The 22156-nt window shown below is 38.6% G+C and overlaps 1 protein-coding gene across 4 annotated transcripts in view; it reads left to right on the forward strand.

The window, feature by feature from the left end:
* Window positions 1–21795, forward strand: part of LOC107094723 (sodium- and chloride-dependent GABA transporter 2-like) — a 37583-nt gene extending 15788 nt beyond the window's left edge. For 2 of the 4 annotated variants that reach the window (XM_015390519.1, XM_015390518.1), the window contains exons 2-15: window positions 3480–3712; window positions 3837–3971; window positions 7349–7489; window positions 7576–7666; window positions 7737–7869; window positions 10693–10827; window positions 11219–11322; window positions 11616–11740; window positions 12850–12962; window positions 13051–13188; window positions 13332–13434; window positions 17298–17398; window positions 19937–20107; window positions 20199–21795. In XM_015390519.1, coding sequence (XP_015246005.1) covers window positions 3511–3712; window positions 3837–3971; window positions 7349–7489; window positions 7576–7666; window positions 7737–7869; window positions 10693–10827; window positions 11219–11322; window positions 11616–11740; window positions 12850–12962; window positions 13051–13188; window positions 13332–13434; window positions 17298–17398; window positions 19937–20107; window positions 20199–20354 — 1848 coding nt within the window. In that variant the 5' untranslated portion in view covers window positions 3480–3510 and the 3' untranslated portion in view covers window positions 20355–21795. Of the gene's footprint in view, window positions 1–1690; window positions 1917–3308; window positions 3361–3479; window positions 3713–3836; window positions 3972–7348; window positions 7490–7575; window positions 7667–7736; window positions 7870–10692; window positions 10828–11218; window positions 11323–11615; window positions 11741–12849; window positions 12963–13050; window positions 13189–13331; window positions 13435–17297; window positions 17399–19936; window positions 20108–20198 lie in introns of those variants that run through there. The other 2 variants (XM_015390517.1, XM_015390516.1) reach the window with 2 other exon arrangements.
* The last annotated feature ends 361 nt before the right edge of the window (window positions 21796–22156 follow it).

Raw genomic sequence — 22156 nt, forward strand, 5'->3', positions numbered from 1 at the left:
TGTCATTCGCCTTCAACTTCCTAATTATGTGCAAAATAGAATATGATCAAATCACATTAAAGTTTCTGGTTAAGTGACAAAATGTAGGAAAGGCATTTATATATTTGCAAGGCATCTAGCTTTTGCCATGCATTACTGAGTACATTCATTTAGCACCTTTTATTTCCTCCTAGTTTACTTAAAGTCTATGTTTCTGATGCAACAATCAGAGAATATTGCATTGCCAAGAGAGTTCAAAGCCAAAGCTAACCAAAAACAAAACACATACCGTAGATATGGTCGGATTTCCCAAAACATTTGCTGCTTTTACAAAGACTTTCAGGAAGTTATTCTGTGAACTGATGTGACAAAAGTGGAAATAAACTTAATGCATATAACTGTCAAACATGGTGGTTTTAGTGTGATGGTAAGGGCCTGCTTGGCCCATTCAATACCTGAAAACTGTGTCATAACTGATGACAGCATAAGTTCTACTCTATAGAAGAACCTGAAGGAGAATTCAGGTAGTAAGCTCATGTTGCAGGTGAACATGGGGTAATTCAGGGACTGTGTTCCTCAGCCAGTCCACCTCTGAATGGCAAAGGTTTTTACGCCTGAGATTATATTGCTTTAACTTAAATAGGCTATCTATGCATAAAACATCCCCAAATCAGCTGAAATTTGATAAAAGGCAACAAAAAATAAGCCGACTCTCCTCCACAGTGATGTAAAAGGCCCTTTAACTACAAAAGTTTTACAGCAGTTATTGCGAAAAAGGGCACAACCTGGATTTACTTTATTACATCGGGTCAAATAGCCGTAACTTTGTTCCCTAAAATGAAATCATTTAAAATTTATTTTTTTTAAGTTATGCTTTTATTTCTTATAATAAAATCAGCATGATGACCTAGAACATTTCAGCGACTCAAAAAAACCAAACAAAAAGGTTAAGTAGTTTGATGAGCGGGTTGTATTGATCCTTAAAAAAAAAACAAAAAACAAAAAAAAAAAACATGCAGTCCAAGTTTTTACTTTTTTATACATAATATTTTAAAGGTTGGAAAAATCAGAACTGGTCACTTATTGAAAAACCAAAGCCTAAGGTGCAATTTAAACTGATAATTTTCCTATGGTGTCTGTTGACTTTTGCACTTGAATTATTAACAGCTCTTTTATTTTGTTACTCAGAAAACGTACATTTGAAAATCATGATGATATTCAAGTGCAAATATTGAATTCAAAGTGATAAAGGCGGTTTTACACAGTGACTAAAAGGGACCAGTGTACAGTTCCTGGTCCCTGTTATGCAAGAATTAAAAGTATTATTTTATCTTATTTAAAAAAACATATCTAATAATCTTATTTTAGGGGGGGGCAGTAATTCCTTTAGAAGATTAATTTATTTACCAAAAATGCTCTGATTTTAATATTTTTTTATTTATTCAAACTGGGTTTTGGAGTTTAATGCAAAAAAACTGATGGAAAAACTTTCCTATTTATTTTAACACTTACTTTTTTATGGTTTATAAACGTCAATTTTGCATATCCATTACTAATTAGAAAAACAACTGAGGGGACATTAATGTATGCAATGAAAGAGAAAAAAATACACAAAGTTGTAGTCTCTGAGCAGGTAAGCGGAAACGACAAACAAAAAGCAAAGTCGTCATCAGGGGTCGGCATCTTTGAAGTTTCGAAACAATGAAGAAGAAGAAAGGGGAGAAAAAAAGCATTCAATACCCATGATGCCACGCGGTTCATTTTGTAACCTGTTTATATCACCGGTAGGCATCCATTTCTCCGACTGGATCCTTAAACACAGTCTAGGGTGTAAATTTGGTGCCGAGTGAAGCAGCGGCGCACAGAGCTGCCCGGAATAAACCATTTCAGCGCGCGGGGGGGTGGCCGAGGTGTGGAGACCCACGGGAAACGCAGAGGTAGGCACCCTCACAAGCTGTCCACGCTTTGTCCATTCAAACCTCGTCCAACGCAACAAAAACCAACATTAAGGCTCGGTGGCTAAAGCGCGAGGCGCGACTTAAGGAGCATACTGACGCTCCAACGCGCCTCTGCTATTCACTACTGCACCGACACCGTTATATGACATGTGTTACATATGGTTACACGCTGTTACATTCTACATAGGGGTAAAAGCGCCCTCAAATTGTCCTTGCGCCGCTATTATGATATATATCAAACAGCACTACTCTGAATAGTGAAAGTAGAGTTATGAAAGGTGGGCTTGTTACATCAGCGTTATTTGATCACATGGGTCAAAAGGAGGGGTGGCGACGATGGGAAGCTTACTGAGGTCACCGGAAAACATTAGAAAGTTACACTTAAAGGAACATTTCATTGCAGCATCCGACTCTACGATCAATAATACACTTTGCTTTACATATGAAAAAAGTGAGAGGTCCAGTATAAGAGGCTTTACATCAAATTAGATGCAATTTCTTCAAATTGGGTGAGAGAAACGTCACAAAAATCACTGAATATATCATTATAAGAGCTTTAGTGCTTTGTTATTTTATTCTTTTATATTAATTATTGAAACTATATATTGAAACTATAACTCTTTAGCCTCAAACAGCATGTCACACCAGTAAAAGCACGGTAGAGGTAGGATCAGGCTGTGGGACGCTCCTCTTTAGTAGGAATATTCAAGCTGGTCAAAGTGAATGGGAAGAACCTGTCAGCACTAAAATGACCACAAACATGCAGCCAGAGGTCTAATAGTGCAGTTTAAATAAAAAATTTCTATGTGTCAATTTAGTTGAGTCAAAGTCATGAAGGCTAGAGTCTGAATGTGGATTAATATCAATCGAATCCAACTGAACAGGAGCTTTTTTGCAGAGAATGTGCATTAAATTTAGTCTGTAAATGTGGAAAGCTTGTGAAAATACACTTTAAATGACTTAGAACCAGAATTCAACAAAAGCAGGTTTTATAAGGTATCGGTACCACATTATTTAGATTTTTATTTGAATGAAAAGGTTAAACATGTTCCCTTTATCTGTATGTTCTCAGTGTTAATGCAGGGCTTAAATGCAAAAGAGCTTAAGAGCTAAATCATTTTTTTTATATGTAATAGAATAAGAGCTTTTTTTCAGGTTTGGGTTATTATGTGCTTGAAAAATAAATGTAGACTCTTTAATCCAAAATTATTATTTTTAAGCATAAATGTTTCTATATTTTGAATGAATGGTGAGCCGAAGAGTGAGAAATGGCGAATTTGGGCATTGGATGTCCTGCAGGCTTTAGATAAAGGACACACACCCACATTAGTCGTCCTTGAGACTCACTCAGCCCAGATAAGCAAGGCAGCCAAAGCAGCACAACTGCTCCCAGTTTTAGTTTCTCCTTTTCGGCTGCTAAAATGTACGTTTTTTTTTGCTTTATCTCCCCTCTTTATTTGTAATGATGTTTTCTTTGTGTAGTTTGCTTTGTCCCTTTTGTCATAGTATTGTCTTCTTATGTTGTTGTTTTTTTATTTTCAGGGGTGTGTGTGTGTCCCTGCCAGAGCCGGTGATGGCCGACCAGCCGCTTTCACAACAGGCCAACCAGGCGCTGAAAAAGTCCCACAAAGGAGGCCTCCCCAACGGGAAAGAAGCCCTGCAGGCCCGAGGCCAGTGGGCCAGCAAGGCCGAGTTCCTCCTGGCTGTGGCTGGACAGATCATTGGGCTCGGCAACGTCTGGAGGTTTCCCTACCTCTGCTACAAAAACGGAGGAGGTAAAGAGAAGATAGTCATCTTTGAGTCGCTCAGCCTCCATGCTTTGTGTTTTTAACAAGATCCACAGTCGGTACGGGATCATTTTGGTGGCTTTAAATGAAGGTTTTCATGTTTTTTGTGCAGGCGTGTTCTTTGTTCCCTACCTGCTGTTCTTGGTGCTGTGTGGCATCCCCCTGTTCCTCCTGGAGACCTCTCTGGGGCAGTACACCAGCCTGGGAGGCGTCAGCGCCTGGAGGACTATTTGCCCATTATTCGGAGGTGATCCTCTCTTGCTTTTGTTTGTTTTTGATTGAAAAATGCCTTGGAAAAGTCTACCTGCGCTTCTACTTCTCATTCTATCCTCCCCCCTTGCATGAATGGCTGCATATGTGTTGCGTGTGATGGAGACATTTGCATTGTAATATCTTTGTTAGTATAGGTATTGCTTCTCTGGTCAATGTGGGGACGTTATTTCCTTCATTTCCAGCTAAAAAAAAAAAGTGTGAAAAGGTCTATTTTTGTTTTCTTTCCAAACTTTTCTTTTACCCAAATGTTTTCCTTCCACCAAACTTTCAGGTAAAATGTCCTCAATCAAGGGTGCATCAATCAGTAGGAGTTTTTGTGGAGTAACCGCCATGCAGAGGGTGTCAATGACTCCCCTCTTGTCAGATTTACTAGTATTTAAATCATTAAATCATACAGGCAGACCTAAATAAACCCCTTGACCACATCAACAAACCTCTGGGACAATTTTCTCTAGACTTCAAAGGTATTTGGGGTATTCTTAACCCTTTATAGGGCAAATTACAGTTTTTGGTCTCTTGCATACCCCTTTAAATGGTAGTTCCCACCCCCATCCATCAGTGAGGTCTAGAAGCACAAGATTTATATATTACCATGTGGCAGCACATGCCGTTTTGGTATTTAACCAGTTAGATGATCCCTTGGAGATATGTTCCCTGTTGTAAACCAAGTTGAAAAAAGTGAAAAGGTTAAAAAGCTAATTGAAACATTAAAATGTGATCTTAAAAAGTTATCAAGCTAAGTTAAAAAGTTAAAAAGTAAGTCCCTTTGTCAGCATTGATGATCTAAGGTTAGGTTTTAACAAGAAAAAAAGTGTTTTTTTTTCACTCTCTGAGCGTTTTTTCATTAATTTCTTATAGAAGAACGTTTGTTAACATTTTAGTAACCATTTCTTTTTGCCATCAACACATACATATATTTTTCATATGTTACAAAATTAATAAGGTCTTATACCTCCAATAGCGCTCTTAACGTTTTGACGTTCGAAGTATTTCACTGAGTGCCCTATAAAGGTTTAGGGAAAACTGCAAATTTTTGCACATTGTTGGAATCTGTGGTCGCAAATGGCTCCAGAAAACTTCCCTTGATTGCTGTCATGCCTTCACCGTCTTAGAGCTTCCATTCTGTTGCAAAACTGCCAGTTGTACCCGCACACCTCCTTAACTGTAATGCAATGTTATCATTTTATACCTTTAATTTTGCTTCTATAAGTTCTCTTCTGTTTGGATCTCAGACGTATTCCTAGACAATATAAAACAAACTTATCTGAGCAGGAAATTGGGTAATAACATATAAATCCTCTGCTCTATGGGAACGTCTGGCTCCATATCACAAAACACTAAGGGGGGGGGGGACGATAATAACCTTGACTTTAGGCACAGTTTTGGTGCAATCATACACAGAGGTAACTTGTAAAGCGTTTAGCTCCTTTTCTGTTTGGACTACTGCATTTCTGTGTCCTTCACTTTACTCTCCTGTAACAAGCAAGTCCAAATCAGTGCCGTAGAACGTGGTTTATGCTCTAGCTCTGTGACCAAACTGCAGCTAAGGGTTAAATATTACTTCAACTCATAGTGAGTTCAGTGAAACAGACGACATCCAGCAATGTTGACGGCTTTTCTTAAAATCATACTCTGGATGAGGTGTTCTGAGCGAATGGAAGGAAAAGCAGCTAATTTAGAGCATTAAACTCTGGAAGTGAGCAAATCTAACTAAAATCAGTTTGTCTCGACGTGAACCTGCTCATGCTCTATAGAGGACTTTGACCAATAAGCCTGGCAGGCTTTATTTGGACTAGATGCATTAAAGTGAGTGCATGAAGTTCATCACTATCAGCTGAATAAACTTTCATTGGATGCTGAATATTCCCTCTGGATTTGAACATGTTATATCTGCACTGGAAAAATGATCTAGAAATAAGCAAAAATGTCTTAAATGAAGTGTATTTATTTTTATTTGAATAGGTAAAGGAGATATTTAGCCAATGGAATGAGTATTTTTACTCTTAAAATAAGATCATTCCATAATATGCACTAAATCTAAATTGTCTTGTTACATTTGCAAACTGTGTATTTTATCTCCTCACTTCAAGAACAAATGCACTTATTTTAAGAATAAATTACTTATTTATTTTTCAATTTTTTTTCCATTGTGGAAATTTTTTTTCTGATAAGCAGACCATGAGAGTCAGGTATAGTCAACCTCCTAAATTTCCGAATTTAAAGGTATAGTGGAGGATGTAAGTGGTCCTCTTAATTGTCAATCATTCTGTTGATATTTTACATAAGGCCGTCCTACATGCTCATCCCCATCTTCAGGTACCGGTGGTGAGTCTGACATTAGTGGAAAAATTGCAAATCTTTTAGAAAGTAAGCTTGTATGAGCGATGCAAACAGCAACTTTTAAACAGAGCGTGCATGAGCAGAAATCGGCTAATGCACGCTCTTGCACGCGTTTAATAGATCTTAACCCTGCACCCGCTCCCTATCGGGAGCGGGTGCAGGGTTTTGCATGGGCATTTTTTTTTTTTTTTTAAGTGGAGAGGGTGGATCTTTTCAAAAATTCACAAAAAATCCACCCCTATACCTTTAAGGGGTAACCTTTTGTTTAATAAAGCGATTTTCTCTCGTTATTACTCCATTAAAGGAGTACACTGTAAGAAATTGAAAGCTAAATAAGTAATTTTTTATTAAAATAAGTGCATTTTCTCTTGAATTGAGGAGTTAAGTGAGAAACTTTGCCAATTGAACAAAAAAATTTACATTTAAAATAAGACAAATGAAGCTTCAACAGGAAGGTTCCTCTACTTTAGGTTAATTAAAGTGCAATTAGAGGGATAAAGGTATGAAAAAATAATATTTACTTCTTCCAACTCCTTTTAAGACTGTATAAACCGACAGGTTTATTTGGTGGAGGGTTTTGTTTCTATATATGTTCAGGTGAATTTAGTTTGTTTGGAAATTGGAGTTTAGTTTAGTTTTTGTTTGTATTTGGTTGATTTATTTATTGTTGTTTGTCAAAATTTTCTGAAATAAATGCAGTCATAAGAAAAAATATCTATTGCATTCTCTTATGTCTAGTACATATTATCTAATTGTGTTATTTTAAGAGTAAAAATAGTAATTCTATTCACAAATCATCTTATTAACGTGAATAAATTAACGGTAAATACACTTAATTTAAGATTTTTTGTTATTATTTCTAGATCGTTTTTGAAATGTATAGCTTTTGGTCTGTTACGCACTCAATATCATCAGATCCTTCTTTCCTATTGAAGATATAAAAGCTGTGGGCTGCATGTGGAGAGTCACCCTAAAAACGTGTATCCTCTGTTTGTTGTCATGTCTCTGCAGGTCTCGGGTATGCTAGCCAGGTGATGATCCTGCATGGCTGTGTTTACTACATAGTCATCCTGGCCTGGGCTCTCTATTATCTGTTCCACAGCTTCCAGGCGGAGCTGCCCTGGTCGCACTGCAACAACACCTGGAACACGGGTTGGTATTAAGTCCATTATAATACGCCGGTGAGGTGGTGCGCTGTAGATGTAAAGGTTATGTTTGTATCCTGTGTTCTCCTGCAGATGCGTGCTTCTTGTTTGATAAATACAACCTGTCGGCAAACATGAGCAGTTTGCCTGAGAACGCCACCTCCCCGGTTATGGAGTTCTGGGAGTGAGTGTAGAATCTTTGGGGTTTCATTCATAGCTATGTTGTTCTTAACGTATCCGTGTGTCTCTTTCAGGCGGGAGGTGCTCCGCCTGTCCAGCACTTTAGATGAGCTGGGTCCAATCAGCTGGAAGCTGGCTCTGTGTCTGGCTGTCGTCTGGCTCGTCTGCTACTTCTGTGTTTGGAAGGGGGTGAAGTCTACTGGAAAGGTCAGCAGAAATCCGATAACGATGTCATACAGTCGTGAATACATGCATGTAGGCTAGTTTATTGCTTCTGTTACTATAGTCAAAGTTTATCGCTGTCCCTGTTACTTATAAACTCCTTTGAATTCAGTTCAATTTGCAGTCATTTAAGTCATGATAGGAGGTAGTTATTTCTCATTAATCACTCTGTTATAAATCCAAGTTAATCCAATTAAGTGGACTAAATGCCAAACTGCAACACTTCCTAAATTTCAACCAGCTACTTTGTTTCCTGTGTTTCATTACTGGACAAACTGATTAACCCAGGTGTGTCTGGCTAATGTTGTCATGGTTACTGAGGTCAGACACACCCTGGATTAAAGGTATAGAGTAAGATGTTTTATTTGGATTTGGTGGATCATCTAAATAAGTGGTCCTCCTAACTGTCAATCATTCTGGTGATATCTTTAGATAAGGCCGTCCTAGATGCTCGTCCACAGTTAGCTATCTTTTTCTGCACATGCGCACTTTCAGGCGTATATGTGTGGTGAGCTACGGTTTCAGACAGTTAGTGAAGCTCTCACCGCGGCTCTTTAATAAAGGCCGAGGGTCGTAACAGAAAAAGAGAAAAAAAAGTGTCTACGAAGTGCATTAGAAGGAAAGAAATGCCTCAGAAGAGCCAGAAATATCCCAGAATGCTTTGTGCAGGGAGGTAACCTCCCAAAGCATTATGGGATTTGCTGTCAGAGTGGCCCCGCTACCCGACAGTGGCGACTAATAATAAAGATGGCGCAGGCACCGTGCGGTGGAGGAGGAGCTACATGTTTAACAGGGAGTAAAAAGTAGTGATCATCGATCCAAATGGTAAGTTAACCAAGTTGGCTATAGAGTCCACTATATAGTCCCCGCTCTATATAGTGATTGAGGGATTTAAGGGTTAGGGCGGACGTTCGGACACAGTAAGCTTGTATGAGCGATGAGAACAGCAACTTTTAATCAGAGTGTGCACGAGGAGACATGAGCTCTGCATGCAAATAGGAGTTCCCTCTTGGTAGCGGGTACAGGGTTGGGCATGTGCATTTTTTTTCAAAGTGAAGAGGGCGGGTCTTTTTACAAATTCAAGAAAAATCCTCCACTATACCTTTAATCAGTTTTCTAAGTTTTGAAAGACAGAAAACAAAGAAGCTGGAGTTCAGGAACTAATGGAGTTTGGCAGATAGTCCATTGGGGCCAGAAAGGTTGTTAAAAAAAAAAAATAAGGTGAAAAAAGCAAATTTTAACAACAAAGTTTCAAGACCTCCTTAACATCCAGTTTTCTGATGTTGACCGGTTTATTGCTTGCGTTGAATTTATGTTGAGAAAACATTACCTCTTAGTTCCAGTAGATTTCAAATAAATCAATATTTTCAGGATTTGTGAGGTTCATTTACCAATTTCTTATTCTTGTAAAACATTTTGCAAAGGTTAACTTATAATTAAACCTTTAAAGCCAAATCCAAGAATAAAAAAAAAAAACAGAAAATTACTTTTTTTTGGTTTGAAGTCCTTATTTGGCCTTTTAACAAAATATGTAGAAAGAAAAAACAGAAATACATTTTTGATATTGATAATTTATTACTATGCGATAAGTCAAGATTATTTTTTGTGTAGCCTTCTGCCCTCTGTTATCAGGTATATCTGATTGTGAACAATAGGATTTTGAGCAAAGTTTTTATCATTAAATTATGCAAAAGGTGTCAGACGCAAAACTTTTCAGAAACCGTATGTATCAAATATGATACATTTGGCATTATAGGGTTAAGAGCTCTCCATGAACTGTTTTCTTAGCCAAGCTATAACTCTCCTATTTAGTCAGACACAATTACACACAGTAATTACTAGGTCAATCACTTTCTACTCTAATTAAGCCTGGGAAACGCTCTCCACTTCAAGTCATCAGTGGCCATTTTCTCCTGAAATGAACACTTGCAATGGCTTCAGCCTATTTTTAATTAGGTTGCCTGTTTCGCTCTACATGGCTCTCCATAGTTCCAAAATTTCTTGGCACAACAAGTATTTTGGGGCCTTTTTTTTTATTTGCAGACTTGGTCAAAAAGATACAGACATATTTGTTGGTGCACATTAAATTAATGTCTATAAAGAAGATCCAAATTTACTTTCACTTTAATTTGTTTGGGGGAGGAGTTTGGATTTGCTTTATGCCCGTTGTTAAGTACAGTGGAGGATCTGTGATGCTGTGGGGCTTTTTCTCTTCCAAAGTCTCTGGAAGCCATTGTTAGGTCTTTAAGAAGGTTAAGGTTGCAAAAACTTCCTTCGTTGGCCACCTCAGTCCTCAGAGAGATAACCATAGATGTCTTATCTATTGGATTGAATCACAGACCAGTATCATCATATGTCAGCGTTTAGGACTTTTTGAGAAAGGATTTGTTTCTTTTTGAGTTAATTTTTTCCTTGATTATTGTTTTTTTTTTTCCAATTTCACCTCAACAAGTCCATAAAAGTAGCTTTGTACAGGCAGGATATTTATTTTATCTTCCATTTATTCTCAGAAACTGGAGCTTCTGAAAAGTTCTTTTTATAAAATTCTGTAGCTGAAAGATTCAACTTGCTCTAAATAATTTATGTTGCAATGGCTGGTTTCTTTATAACACTAGTAATGTGAGGCTTTTGAGTGTTTTACAGCTTTTTTTTTCTTTTTGCATTCACTTACATAAATATAATACTCCAAAACCTGTAGCTATGAATTAGTCCTAAAGGTCCTGTAGGAAACCACAGAAAGAGAAACTGCAGTAATCTTAGTTTGATGCCTACAGCGCCATCATCGCTATGCGCTTGTATACCCTTCAGGTTGTGTACCTGACGGCCACCTTCCCATACGTCATGCTGTTTGTGCTGCTGGTGCGCGGCGCCACCCTGCCGGGAGCAACTCAGGGCATCGTTTACTACCTCAAACCCAACATCACCCGCCTGGCTGACCCTCAGGTAGACTCCACGTTCCTTATATTGGTCAGGATTGTCGAAGAAACGATTGGTTGTTTTGAAGGGATGTGTGTTTTTCTGTTATTGTTTCAGGTGATATGGCTGTGACTTGGGAAAATATTCACACCCCACCAACTTTTCTAATGGTTTCAATTTGCAGTTGTATAATTTAATGTGTTTTGGTTGTAGTTTTTGGTTATTTCTATTTTATTGAGCGATAACATAAAATACCAAGAAGATACGTTTAATCTTTGTGATGGAAAAACATGTAAAAAGGCTCCGGAAGCTGTTTCATAGATATTACAATCAAGGCTGTAAAATTTGATCATAAAAAAAATGTTATGTTTTAATATCTCCTTTCATTTCCTGGTTTTGCTCCTTCTTCTCTCTCTAGGTATGGATGGATGCAGGTACTCAAATATTTTTCTCTTATGGGATCTGCTTGGGAAGTCTCACAGCCCTGGGCAGTTACAACAAATACAACAATGACTGCTATAAGTGAGACACTTTGACTCCCTCTCTCTAACACACACACATTGAAATGTAAGATGTTAGCTCCCACTGGTCAGATGGCTTCCACAAGGAATGGCAGGAATGGGCAGAGAAAACAGCCTGACACAGCCACACCTCAAAGAAAAGCCCTCGCTGCCATGTTTCCCACACTCTCACATTCCCACACACACACTCCTCACCAAACAGCCTCAGATTTCCAGATCCGACTGCTTTTATAAAGATAAACAACCTTTTTTTCTTCTGTGTGCAATCAGGTGATGTTGCATATTTGTTTCCAGGGACTCCTTCATGCTCTGCCTCCTGAACAGCGCCACCAGTTTCTTGGCAGGTTTCGCCATCTTCTCAGTTCTTGGCTTCATGGCTGAGGAGCAGGGTGTAGACATAGGCACTGTGGCTCAATCAGGTATAAAATTGGATATCAACTGATACTTGTTAAGAAATTGTGGGAACTTTTTGCACCATTTCTAGGCGATTTTATGGTTGTTTTTTTTTGTAAGAATATAGCTAATATTTGGGAGAAACAGTTCAATTTTCCCACTTTTAGTTCCTAGAATTAGCTGAAACAGTCTAAAATACTCATATTAGAAAGGGTTACTTTGATTAAAAAATGTAATACGAGTCAATACGTAATATCATGATGTTAGATAACCCCTGTTTAAAAAAAAAGACAGATTTTGTTTTTTTGTTTTTTTATAATACAAAAGCATTAGAATTATTAAAAATGCTGGAAATAATTAATGTTTTTTTAAATATTGATCTCTTAAAATCTTACAGCTGATATGAGGATGCTAAAATTTTCTAATATCAAGTGTAACATTTTCAGTTTTTAATCCAAGGATTAAAAAGAATAAAAAAAAAAAAAACATGCCAAATGTTGCTTGCAACCACAGACATTTCTAAATTCTATACAATAATCGAATACTAACTAAATGGGCAAATTACTGTAGTATTTTGTCAGTTTTCCTCAAGATATTGATTATATTGATGCTGATGAAGATTCTCAGTCATCCAGGTCATAGTCATTCCATAAAGGTTTAAAAAAACAATCCACTGGACTTGGTTTCCAAGGTTTGAAGACGTTTGGCTTCCCCTCTTGGAATTGATCTAAATATTTTAGGATAAAATATGTTTTGAAGGTTTAGTTATTTTGAATGATCCCCAAAAAATAGAATAAATTCTTAGGGCAGTAAAGCTGAAATGTCTGCTCTATGGATGTGAAGTGTTTTATATATTTATATATATATATATATATATATATATATATATATATATATATATATATATATATATATATATATATAAAAACACTTCACATCCATAGAGCAGACATTTCAGCTTTATATATATATATATATATATATATAGGGGTATATTAAACAAGATTAAATATTTGATGGGAATATTTCAGATTAAAGTATTTTTACAAAAATGTCCTACCTTTTGGAATATAAATTATTTAGAATTTATTTGGAGTTTAATGCATAACAATAACATAACCATATGCTTTGACAGGGCCTGGTCTTGCCTTCATCGCCTACCCCAGAGCAGTCGCCATGATGCCTGTTCCTCAGCTCTGGGCTGTCTGCTTCTTCCTCATGATCATCATGCTGGGACTCGACACGCAGGTAGACACTCACTTTTACATGATAATCTAATGTCAGTGAGGTCTGTAACTGTCAGCGCTCACACACGCTTTCTCCTCTCTTGGTTCAGTTTGTGAGTCTAGAGGCTCTCATGACCTCGGTGACTGACCTGTATCCTCACGTGATCCGGCGAGGATACCGCAGAGAGTTGCTGCTGCTGTTTGTGTGTGTGGTTTGCTTCCTGGTCGGGCTGGTCATGGTCACACCAGTGAGTACTAAATGACCCTCATGCTGTCACATGACCCCATTAAATATATTTAGATTAAATAAATGCTGACTTTTAGGTGGTTATGGTAACTACAAAACACGTTGGCTGGAATGTGGAACTATGTATGTTTTCACATCCCACAGGGTGGCCTCTACGTGTTCCAGATCTATGATCACTTCTCATGCAGTGGAGCCAGCCTGCTGCTTCTCTCCATCTTCCAGTCTCTGGCCATCGGCTGGGTCTACGGTATGAAGCTCTTTTGCTTCACTTTTAATGTACATGGCTTCTTTATTTTTTATATACTAAATAAACTAGTTTAGCTGGTAAGAAGAGACTTGATCTCTGACCGCCTTTGGGTTTTTTTTAGTGACCAAAACCAACAGCAAGAACTGAGGAACTTACATTTTTAGCCATCATTCAAAACATTTAATTAGGGCTGGATAAATCTGTTGAATATGATTAATCGATTAATAATCGGATAGCCAAAGGTTCATCAGAGACGATTTTTTTTTTTACTAAATTAAACCATGTGAAACTAAAACCAAAACAGACAAAAACGTTTTATAATCTTAAATGTAAATTTTGTATATAACTTTTTTTTACAATTTTGATATAATTACTGGACTAAGTGGGTCTCTGTCTGTCAGATTAACGCACTGATTATTAAATTAGTTGATGATTATTTCGATTAATCCAATGAAGTGTTTCAACCCTATATTTAATATGATGGAAAACTTCTATGGTTTAATTAAGGATTACACCGAAGTAATTTAAATCTAAGATTATTGATGTGTTAGAATGGCCTAGTCAAAGCTCAGACTAATTCAGGCTTCAGTTGGTACTGAAACCTTAAGCCCCATTTACACTATCCTTTTGAAAACGTGCCAAGATCACTCTAAACATGGTCAATGAGATAAATGTGGAGTGTACGCAAAACGCAAACTAGCGCGCAAAACGTAACCGCACCGCGCCCGACAGAAACACAGCGCGCTAACATTGTACTAGTTCATCAGTTGTGGCTCAGTTTTTAGATAACAAAGAGCACATGAGCAGAACGCGCCCTTACGGTCAGCCTCCGTTATAATTAAATTTCAGACATTAATAAAAACACTAGCCCCCCCCTACCGTGCCACACAATTTCCAGTGATGATTCTGCTTAGCAGTGAGATGAACCTCAACGTTTGTCATTGTTTCCTGCGTCTGTAAGTGTCATGTTGGGGTCTAATCTTCTAACCCACATGCAGAAACACTCAAGAGACAGGAAAAAAGTTAAAAGGTTTATTGACAATGTTTTCTGAGAAATGTGAACGGGGTCTTGGTTCGTCAGGCTGGTCACGGGAGGGAAGCAACTAGAGGAGGACAGATCGGTTAGAGTGGATCCAGGAAACTTGCTGTTTAACGGCGGTTTGGGTTAATACCTGCTCAGGGGGTATTCTGACCGGCAGGGGGGGGGACCTTGAGGGTCCAGAGGCTGATCGGCAGGCTGAGGGCAGAGGCGGAGGCTGAGGGCAGACAGGCAGGTTCCAGGCAGCGAGAGTTTTCTCCAGGAGTTGACTGATCACCAGATATGTCAGGATCTGAGAGGCAGAAGAACACAGAGTCTGAGAGGTTCTCAAAAAATCAGGAAAACAGATCAGAGTTAGCTGGCTCAGGTTTGCTGGTACCATTACTGGCAAACACTCTGGCAGGGAAGTGTCAGCCTCCTCCTCCTTAAGAAAGCCTCCAGATGAGCAGATGGGAAACAGGTGTGCAGAAGTCAGCTCACGCCCTCAGGAGGAAGATCTCAGGCTCCCTCTGGTGGAGAAAGGTTGACAAGCCTCCAGATCCCAACAGTAAGCCCTGATTAGACTATTGTTTGTCGTATCCACTTCCCAAAAGCCAACTATCAAGTAAATTCACAGAAGGCTGCCTTCTTTGTCTCTTTGTCCGCAAACAACTAAATATCACAATTTTAACCATACTTCCTGAATGCTACGGGCGCCACCATGTTGAAATTCATGATTCCCTCTATATAGAGAATCTAGTACCGTAGATCGACACTAGGAGGCCAGGAACCGTGCTAGCGTAGTGTGTAAATGGTTGTGAGAAACAAAGCTCGGCTCGGCTAACTGATCAAAGCTCGGTCCGAACTCGGCACGGATCGGTTTTTAGAGGGTAGTATAAATGGGGCTATAGACTCTAGGTAGATGCTTAAAACCGAGATATATCTTAAAAGACTTTCTGCATCCTAATATTAAATCACTCGAGCTAAAGACATCTGTTCACCACACTTTTCAGATATTTATCTTACAAAACAAATCATTTTTCAATCACTTTTTAATTATCTGACACTGTGTGTTAATCAGTTTATTTTATAAACCATAATCTAGTTGGTTTTTAATCGAACAAATATTAATAAACAATGTCTACGTGTAAAAAACAGCTGAAAGGCTCAATAAATAAATACTTTTATGTAGATCATATTTTCATACTTGCACTTCTTTCCCCCCTCTTGTTTATTTATTTATTACTTCTGTCTTGTTTTGAAGGCCTCTTTACTTTTAATCCTTTCAGTTCAGATTGATGTGAGAATTTAATTAAAATGTTATCATTGATGAATGTTGTGTATTCTGATGGACGCTCCTCTCCTCCTCCTCCTGCATTCCACCTCCAGTCAGGAGTCTGTGCATTAATCTGGCTCCAGCTCCAGTCTAGTGTTGTCAGGAGACTGGCTCCAGGCCAGACCCCCTCCATCTGTCTCCACCGGGCACTAAACCTGCCCCCGGGTCTTTTTGCCTCTCAGGCTAGTGGCTCCAGGGAGCCTGCGTCAGAAATGAGTCGCTAAAACTGCATGAGACATTGTTAGCTCAAAGGAAAGATGGCCGACCACAAGAACAGCCCAGTTATTATTTAAATCATTTTTTGGCATTCATCTTAACAACTTTAAAGAAAAAGTCAGAGCTTTTTTTTTTTTGGACCAGAACCACAACAGACAGGTTTTGCAGTTGGGTAATGCAGCGGTCATGTCTCAGCTTCACCCACTCACCTCTTTTATAGCTGTGGGAATCTACAGTTTTAGGTCCCGGCTTCACATGTGGTCTAGGGGGGGAGGATTTTGTGTATGGGACTCTGTCGCAGGAGAAGGAGGTTCAACAGCAGATTAATCTCATCTTTTTTCATGTCTTTGTTTATCTTTCTTTCTCAGCCACTCAGTATAAAAACAATGGATCCGACCACCATATTCAAACTTTTACACATTTTTTGTGACTCTTTTATATTTTATATGATCATTGAAACTTAAACTATAATATAAGCCAAAGAAAAGTTAATTATTTGAATTGTTAGAGTACATGCAACCTGTTAACGGCAATACCCCTTCTTAATCCATTTTTATTGTGGACTTTGACTAGGTCACACATGAAAAATATGAATGTGTTGTTTTTTTCATCAATATTGGGAGGTAGACTTTTTTTTAATTTTTTTTTTTATTCATCAGGCTGTTAAATAACACAAGCATGACTGAGCTGAAGTTGCTGGTACTAATGATTACAGCTGAATGGTATTTCCACAGTGGATCAAATGAGAATGGTCTTTACAGTCATTTTTTTGTTTGTTTTTGAAACTTTTGAGCCATTTTTTCCAGCCTGTTTCTCTCTGAATCTGTAAAACAGACTCTAGCCGAGGCAAATTAAGCCTCAAGTACTTTAGATGTCATTTTAGTTTCTTTTACCTCTTGGATTAGTCGATGTCGCCGTCTTGGAGTAATTTCTGTTAGCCCAATACACTGTTCTGTGTTTTTTCCTCTTCTGGACAGAAACTCTCACTGTGGTTCACTGGAGTCCCGCAGACATGAACCTAAACATCATAACTATTTTTACAATTGTAAAATATCTTTTAAGCTTGATGGCTTAGTCTAATTTATGTGGTCAAACAGGTTCTGATTGGATGGTTTCTTAACTCCACTCTTGAGGGAGTGAACTAGCCCAAATTGATGTTATAAATCTATACAGTGCTAAATATTTTTCACAGAACTTTTTAAGTCAAAACTAACTTTTTTTTTAACGTTTTTTTTTTTTTTTTTTTTTTTTTTTTTTTTTTTTTTTTTTTTTTTTTTTTTTTTTTTTGTCAAGGAGCCGATCGATTCAGTGCCAACATCAAAGATATGACGGGCTACACCCCCATTTCTGCCTTCAAGCTGTGCTGGAAGTATCTGACTCCTGCTGTGTGCACTGTGAGTAACATCTGTCTGCTTTCAAACTGGACCGCGTCGCCTCGCTGTGAAGTGGTACACATGAAAGATTCACCCCACGTCTATCAGTCAGACTGAATACCTTATATGATTACCAAAATATTTGGACTTCATTGTGGAAGGGAAGGGGAGCAAGGGTGATGAGGAGGCCAGAAAACAGTTAGGGAACAGCAATCATGTGGTTGATCTGTTTTGATGGAAAATAGAAATTCTAGCTTTTGGTTTTAGACATTTCCAGCCTGGAAAATTCTGAAAATGAAAGAAATTGTGTGTACTTTTAGGTCCAGAATGTATTCTCTTTAAATGATGTAAAATGTAAATCCATCTGTGTGTATCTGCATCTAATTATTGTCCTTTCTAACATCCATTCATTATTAATTTATCCATATTTCCATCCAATATCCATCCATTGATTCATCCATCAATAGAAATATCCATTTTCCCAGTTTCTGCATTAAAAGCCTGACCACTTTACCTGCCATAGATTCATCCTGACTTTTAGGGTTTATTCTTAATCTGGGATCAAATGATTGAGGAAGAAATTAAAGTCTAGAAAAGTTTAGACAAAATATGCAGACTTCCTCCCTAAAGCTAGGTTGACACTTCTCAACTTCCCAAGTTTCCTTCCATGGAACGCCGCCGCTGCATCACAGAAGATTGTCAAGCTCACAACGTTATAGTAGCTGTCAGAAAAGATATTATTCAAGGTAGTTGGGTGCAGCTTTGTTAAATTTAAAAGATCCTGCCTGACTGCTGCCGTCTGTTGTCCTGGAAGTCGCTGAATAGTAGCGCTGCTCTGCATCCCAAATAAGGAATCCATCTGTGGTTGGATGTTATCTTGGGAAGGAACGTGATCTTATTTTCCAACTGCAGTACAAGATCACTTAAAATAAGTGAATTTTTTCTTGAATTATGGAGGTACAGTAAGTGAGACACTTTGCCAATGGAATAAGACAATTTACATTTAAAATAAGAAAAAACAATCACATTGTCTTATTTAAAATGTATATTATCTAATTATCTTATTTTAAGAGTAAAAATACTCATTCCATTGGCAGATCATCTTATTTACTTGCTCAAATATTTTACAAATTTTCAGATAGTTTTTTGCAGTGAGATTATTTTACTCATACCAGCAGTAAATCGTGGTCTTGTCCTACTTCTTTTTTTATATATATATATATATATATATTTTAAACTGGACATTAAGCAAACATTTATCACAGGATCAGCTCTATCCAAATAAAATTAATCAACTAACACACTCATCATAACACAGGGCAGCTTCCTATCAATTGTGCCGTAACGAACTTCCACTTTCACTTCTTTGTGAAAGGCTACGTTCACACTGCAGGCCTTAATGCTCAATTCTGATTTTTTTGTTAAATCCAATTTTTTATTGGATTTCACAATAAAATTATATTTCCAAATATATGCGACTTGTATGCGATCTCATGTGTGAACTGCATTCATATAGCTTATGTGTCCCGCATGCGCAGTAGAGGATGCAATGACGTCACAAGCCAGAATGCTTCGTGTTTACGGAAGTAAACGTGGATGTAGTGCTGGAGTGCATCTACCGATCTTTCCAAACCTTAAAACCTCAATCTTTCCAAGATGGTTAAACATAAATACTACTCTCTGCATCATCGTCCATCATTGTTGTTGTTTTTCTTGCCACTTCTGTGACGCAAGAAGCAGAAGAGTGACCACTGTGGGGTATTAATGACATTCAGGTCGGGTGAATGCGACCTGGCCGTTCAGACATTTGAAAAGATCAGATTCGTATCGGATTCAGGACCACATAGCCAAGTGGCCTGGGTCGCATTGGAAAAAATCGGATCTGTGTTGTTCAGACTGTCATGAAAAGATCAGATCCAGGTCGCGTATGGGCAAAAAAATCGGATTTGGGTCACTTCAGGCTGCGGTGTTTACGTATCCAAAGTGGTGTGCTCTTTTTCTTCTTTGTGTTTTAATGGCAGCTGAGATCCATAAGGATCATTACAGTTGAACAAGCGGTGTGCTTTTTTAATCATCTTTATGTTAACAAAATGCTACTGTAACAGTTTTTCCTGCCCGCAACATGCTCACAAGCTTTTTTCTTTTACCGTATTAACAGTCTGCATGCAACATTTCCCCCCATCATTCATAAAACAGGTTTAGCCGAGGACAGGTTGTATAAATTGGGGACTACCCCTGGAAATCTGGGACATCTGGTCACCCTTGGTTTTTCTCATCAGTTAGCTGTAGCTTAGCATGTAACTATGCTGGTTTATGTTGTGGGAGAAACATTAGCTCAGAAAGAAAAAATATATTCACACTGGTTGAATACTTTTTGGTTGTGCACCAGATGGGAAGATTCTTGGAGATGTGTATTTACTTAAGGGCAGCTGTTAATCAATACATCTTCCCATCTGGAAGCAAGTATTCATGGTGGGAACAATGTTTCTAGCCAAATTAGCCGTTTAGGATTATTGATGCCGACTTTGCATGAATATGTCGTTCTCTGTCTTGTTTTAGGCAACCTTTATTTTCTCCTTGGTGTGTTGGTCTCCGCTCAGCCTGGGGAAAGGCCTCGTCGCCCCAGTCTGGGCCACCACCCTGGGCTGGATTCTGACCCTTTCGTCCGTTTCCCTGCTCCCCATCTGGGCTGTCTATGCTCTCCTCACCACTCCTGGAACCCTTCCCCAGGTAGTTTTCAACACACTGTGATGATAAAATAAAAACCCTACTGAAAAGATGAGAATCTATTTTTCTAATGGATTTTTTTTGTACTCCTTAGCGCTTCCATCGCCTTTGCAGCCCTGCTGAAAAGTCCTCTACGGGCTTCCAGCACCTCTCCACCAACGGCTCAGCATTAACCTACAGTCCTGTGCTGCCTCTCAACGGGAAGCCAAAAGAACAAATCCTAGAACTCCTCCAGGAAAAGAAGACATGACAATAATGAACATAATGTATGCTGCTCAGCCCATCAGGTTTGCTGAACAGAACAGTAGAGTTTAAGGCTGATCCCAACAGAAGAGACTGGATATCCATTAGGGAAATGTTATTATTCACCAAAAAAAAAAGACTTCAAACATATGCCTTCAATGTTTATACATAAGGAGAAAACATCGCTACAAAATAATGCACTGAGAACAGTTTTACTCTGCATCACTTCGTTAGAGAGGAGTCGAGTTTGGTTAGCTCCTGTTCTTGTTCCTGGGCAGCGTATTTGGTTTTTACCATAGGAAAACAAAAAAACAGCACAAACTCCTGGATCTTACCCATTTTTATATCTCTTTCTCTCTGTCATAGCTTTTTTTTTATGTTACAGTTTAGTCACTGTACTTGAGGACCATGTATAACCGCAACCCCTCTACTGACGTTCCTTTTGTTTGGCACCAGCACACAGTCCTCAGCTACAGCTATACTCTCTATGAGAGACTCAGTGTGTTAGCATGTCTGCTGAAATGACTCCATGAGTCAGACATGTGAGGTCGAATGATTAATGTGGAGTATCACTTAGGGCCCTGTCTCACCTTGGCGATTGAGACAGCGTATGCCTGACGTCCCAGAATCTTCTAAAACACTGCCATACGCTGAACTTTCTATGTATGTCTTCAATTTTGGGCGTTTACTATTCATAACAAGTCCAGAACTTGTCCTATGACATGGCCTAACTTATGCATGATGCACTGCAGCGTAATGCCCATAAAATGTCACAAGCCCATGTCCTGAGGGGGCAGCGATGCACCCGGAGGCACCCAACCTGCATAAAAATAGTTCTTTGATCGCAATATTAACGTAGCTCCTGTTTACCAAAAATAAAAAAGAATGAATAGAAAGAAAAATAAAGAAAAGTTTGCAGTCGTAACAGATTAAGCGCCATGTCTGCTACACATCAAATAAGTGGAACACTTCAAATACGTTTTAGATTAGTTCTTGATAAGTTACGCATAAGTTTTGCAGAAGGGTAACGACGACTTATGAGTAACTTACACTTATCGTATGTCAACGATCAAACAACTTACCTGTAACTTATGGCCCATGCATGACGTACTTGCCTTATGTTGACTTGTGCCAGCGTGTTTCAGTGTGCTCATAACTCATGCAAAACTTACCCGTAACTTATCCAAGGTATGCCAGCGTTTTTGCCAGATTTTCCATACGTCAGGCATAAGCTGTCTAAATCATCAAGGCGTGACACTGGTATTACGTTTAGCATCCAGACCATGTTGATGCTCCAGTTGAATAGCACTGTTGCTCCAAAGCACTTAAAATAAGCTGTTGTGAACTCATTCATAGGCTACGTTCACTCTGCAGCCTGAAGTGACCCAAATTCGAGTTTTTTTGCCCACATGCGAACTGGATCTGATCTTTTTATGACAGTCTGAACAACNGCACCTGGGTCTTCATTAGCGGTTTAACTCGGTGTCACCAACATCTTCGAGGTTGAAAACACTACAGTGACCCAGGCCAGTTGGCTATGTGGTCCTGAATCTGATACGAATCTGATCTTTAAATGTGACCAGGTCGCATTCATCCAACCTGAACGTCATTAATACCCGACAGTGGTCGCTCTTCTGCTTCTTGCTACACAGAAGTGGCAAGAAAAACAACAACAATGGTGGACGATGTTGCGAAGAGTAGTATTTATGTTTAACAATCTTGGAAAGATTAAGGCTTTAAGGTTTGGAAAGATCCCTAGATGTTCTCCAGCACTACCATCCATGTTTACTTCCGTAAACACAGACCACG

This window comes from Cyprinodon variegatus, unplaced genomic scaffold (genome assembly GCF_000732505.1).
Source record: "Cyprinodon variegatus isolate N-32 unplaced genomic scaffold, C_variegatus-1.0 Scaffold503, whole genome shotgun sequence".
Classification (NCBI taxonomy): domain Eukaryota; kingdom Metazoa; phylum Chordata; class Actinopteri; order Cyprinodontiformes; family Cyprinodontidae; genus Cyprinodon; species Cyprinodon variegatus.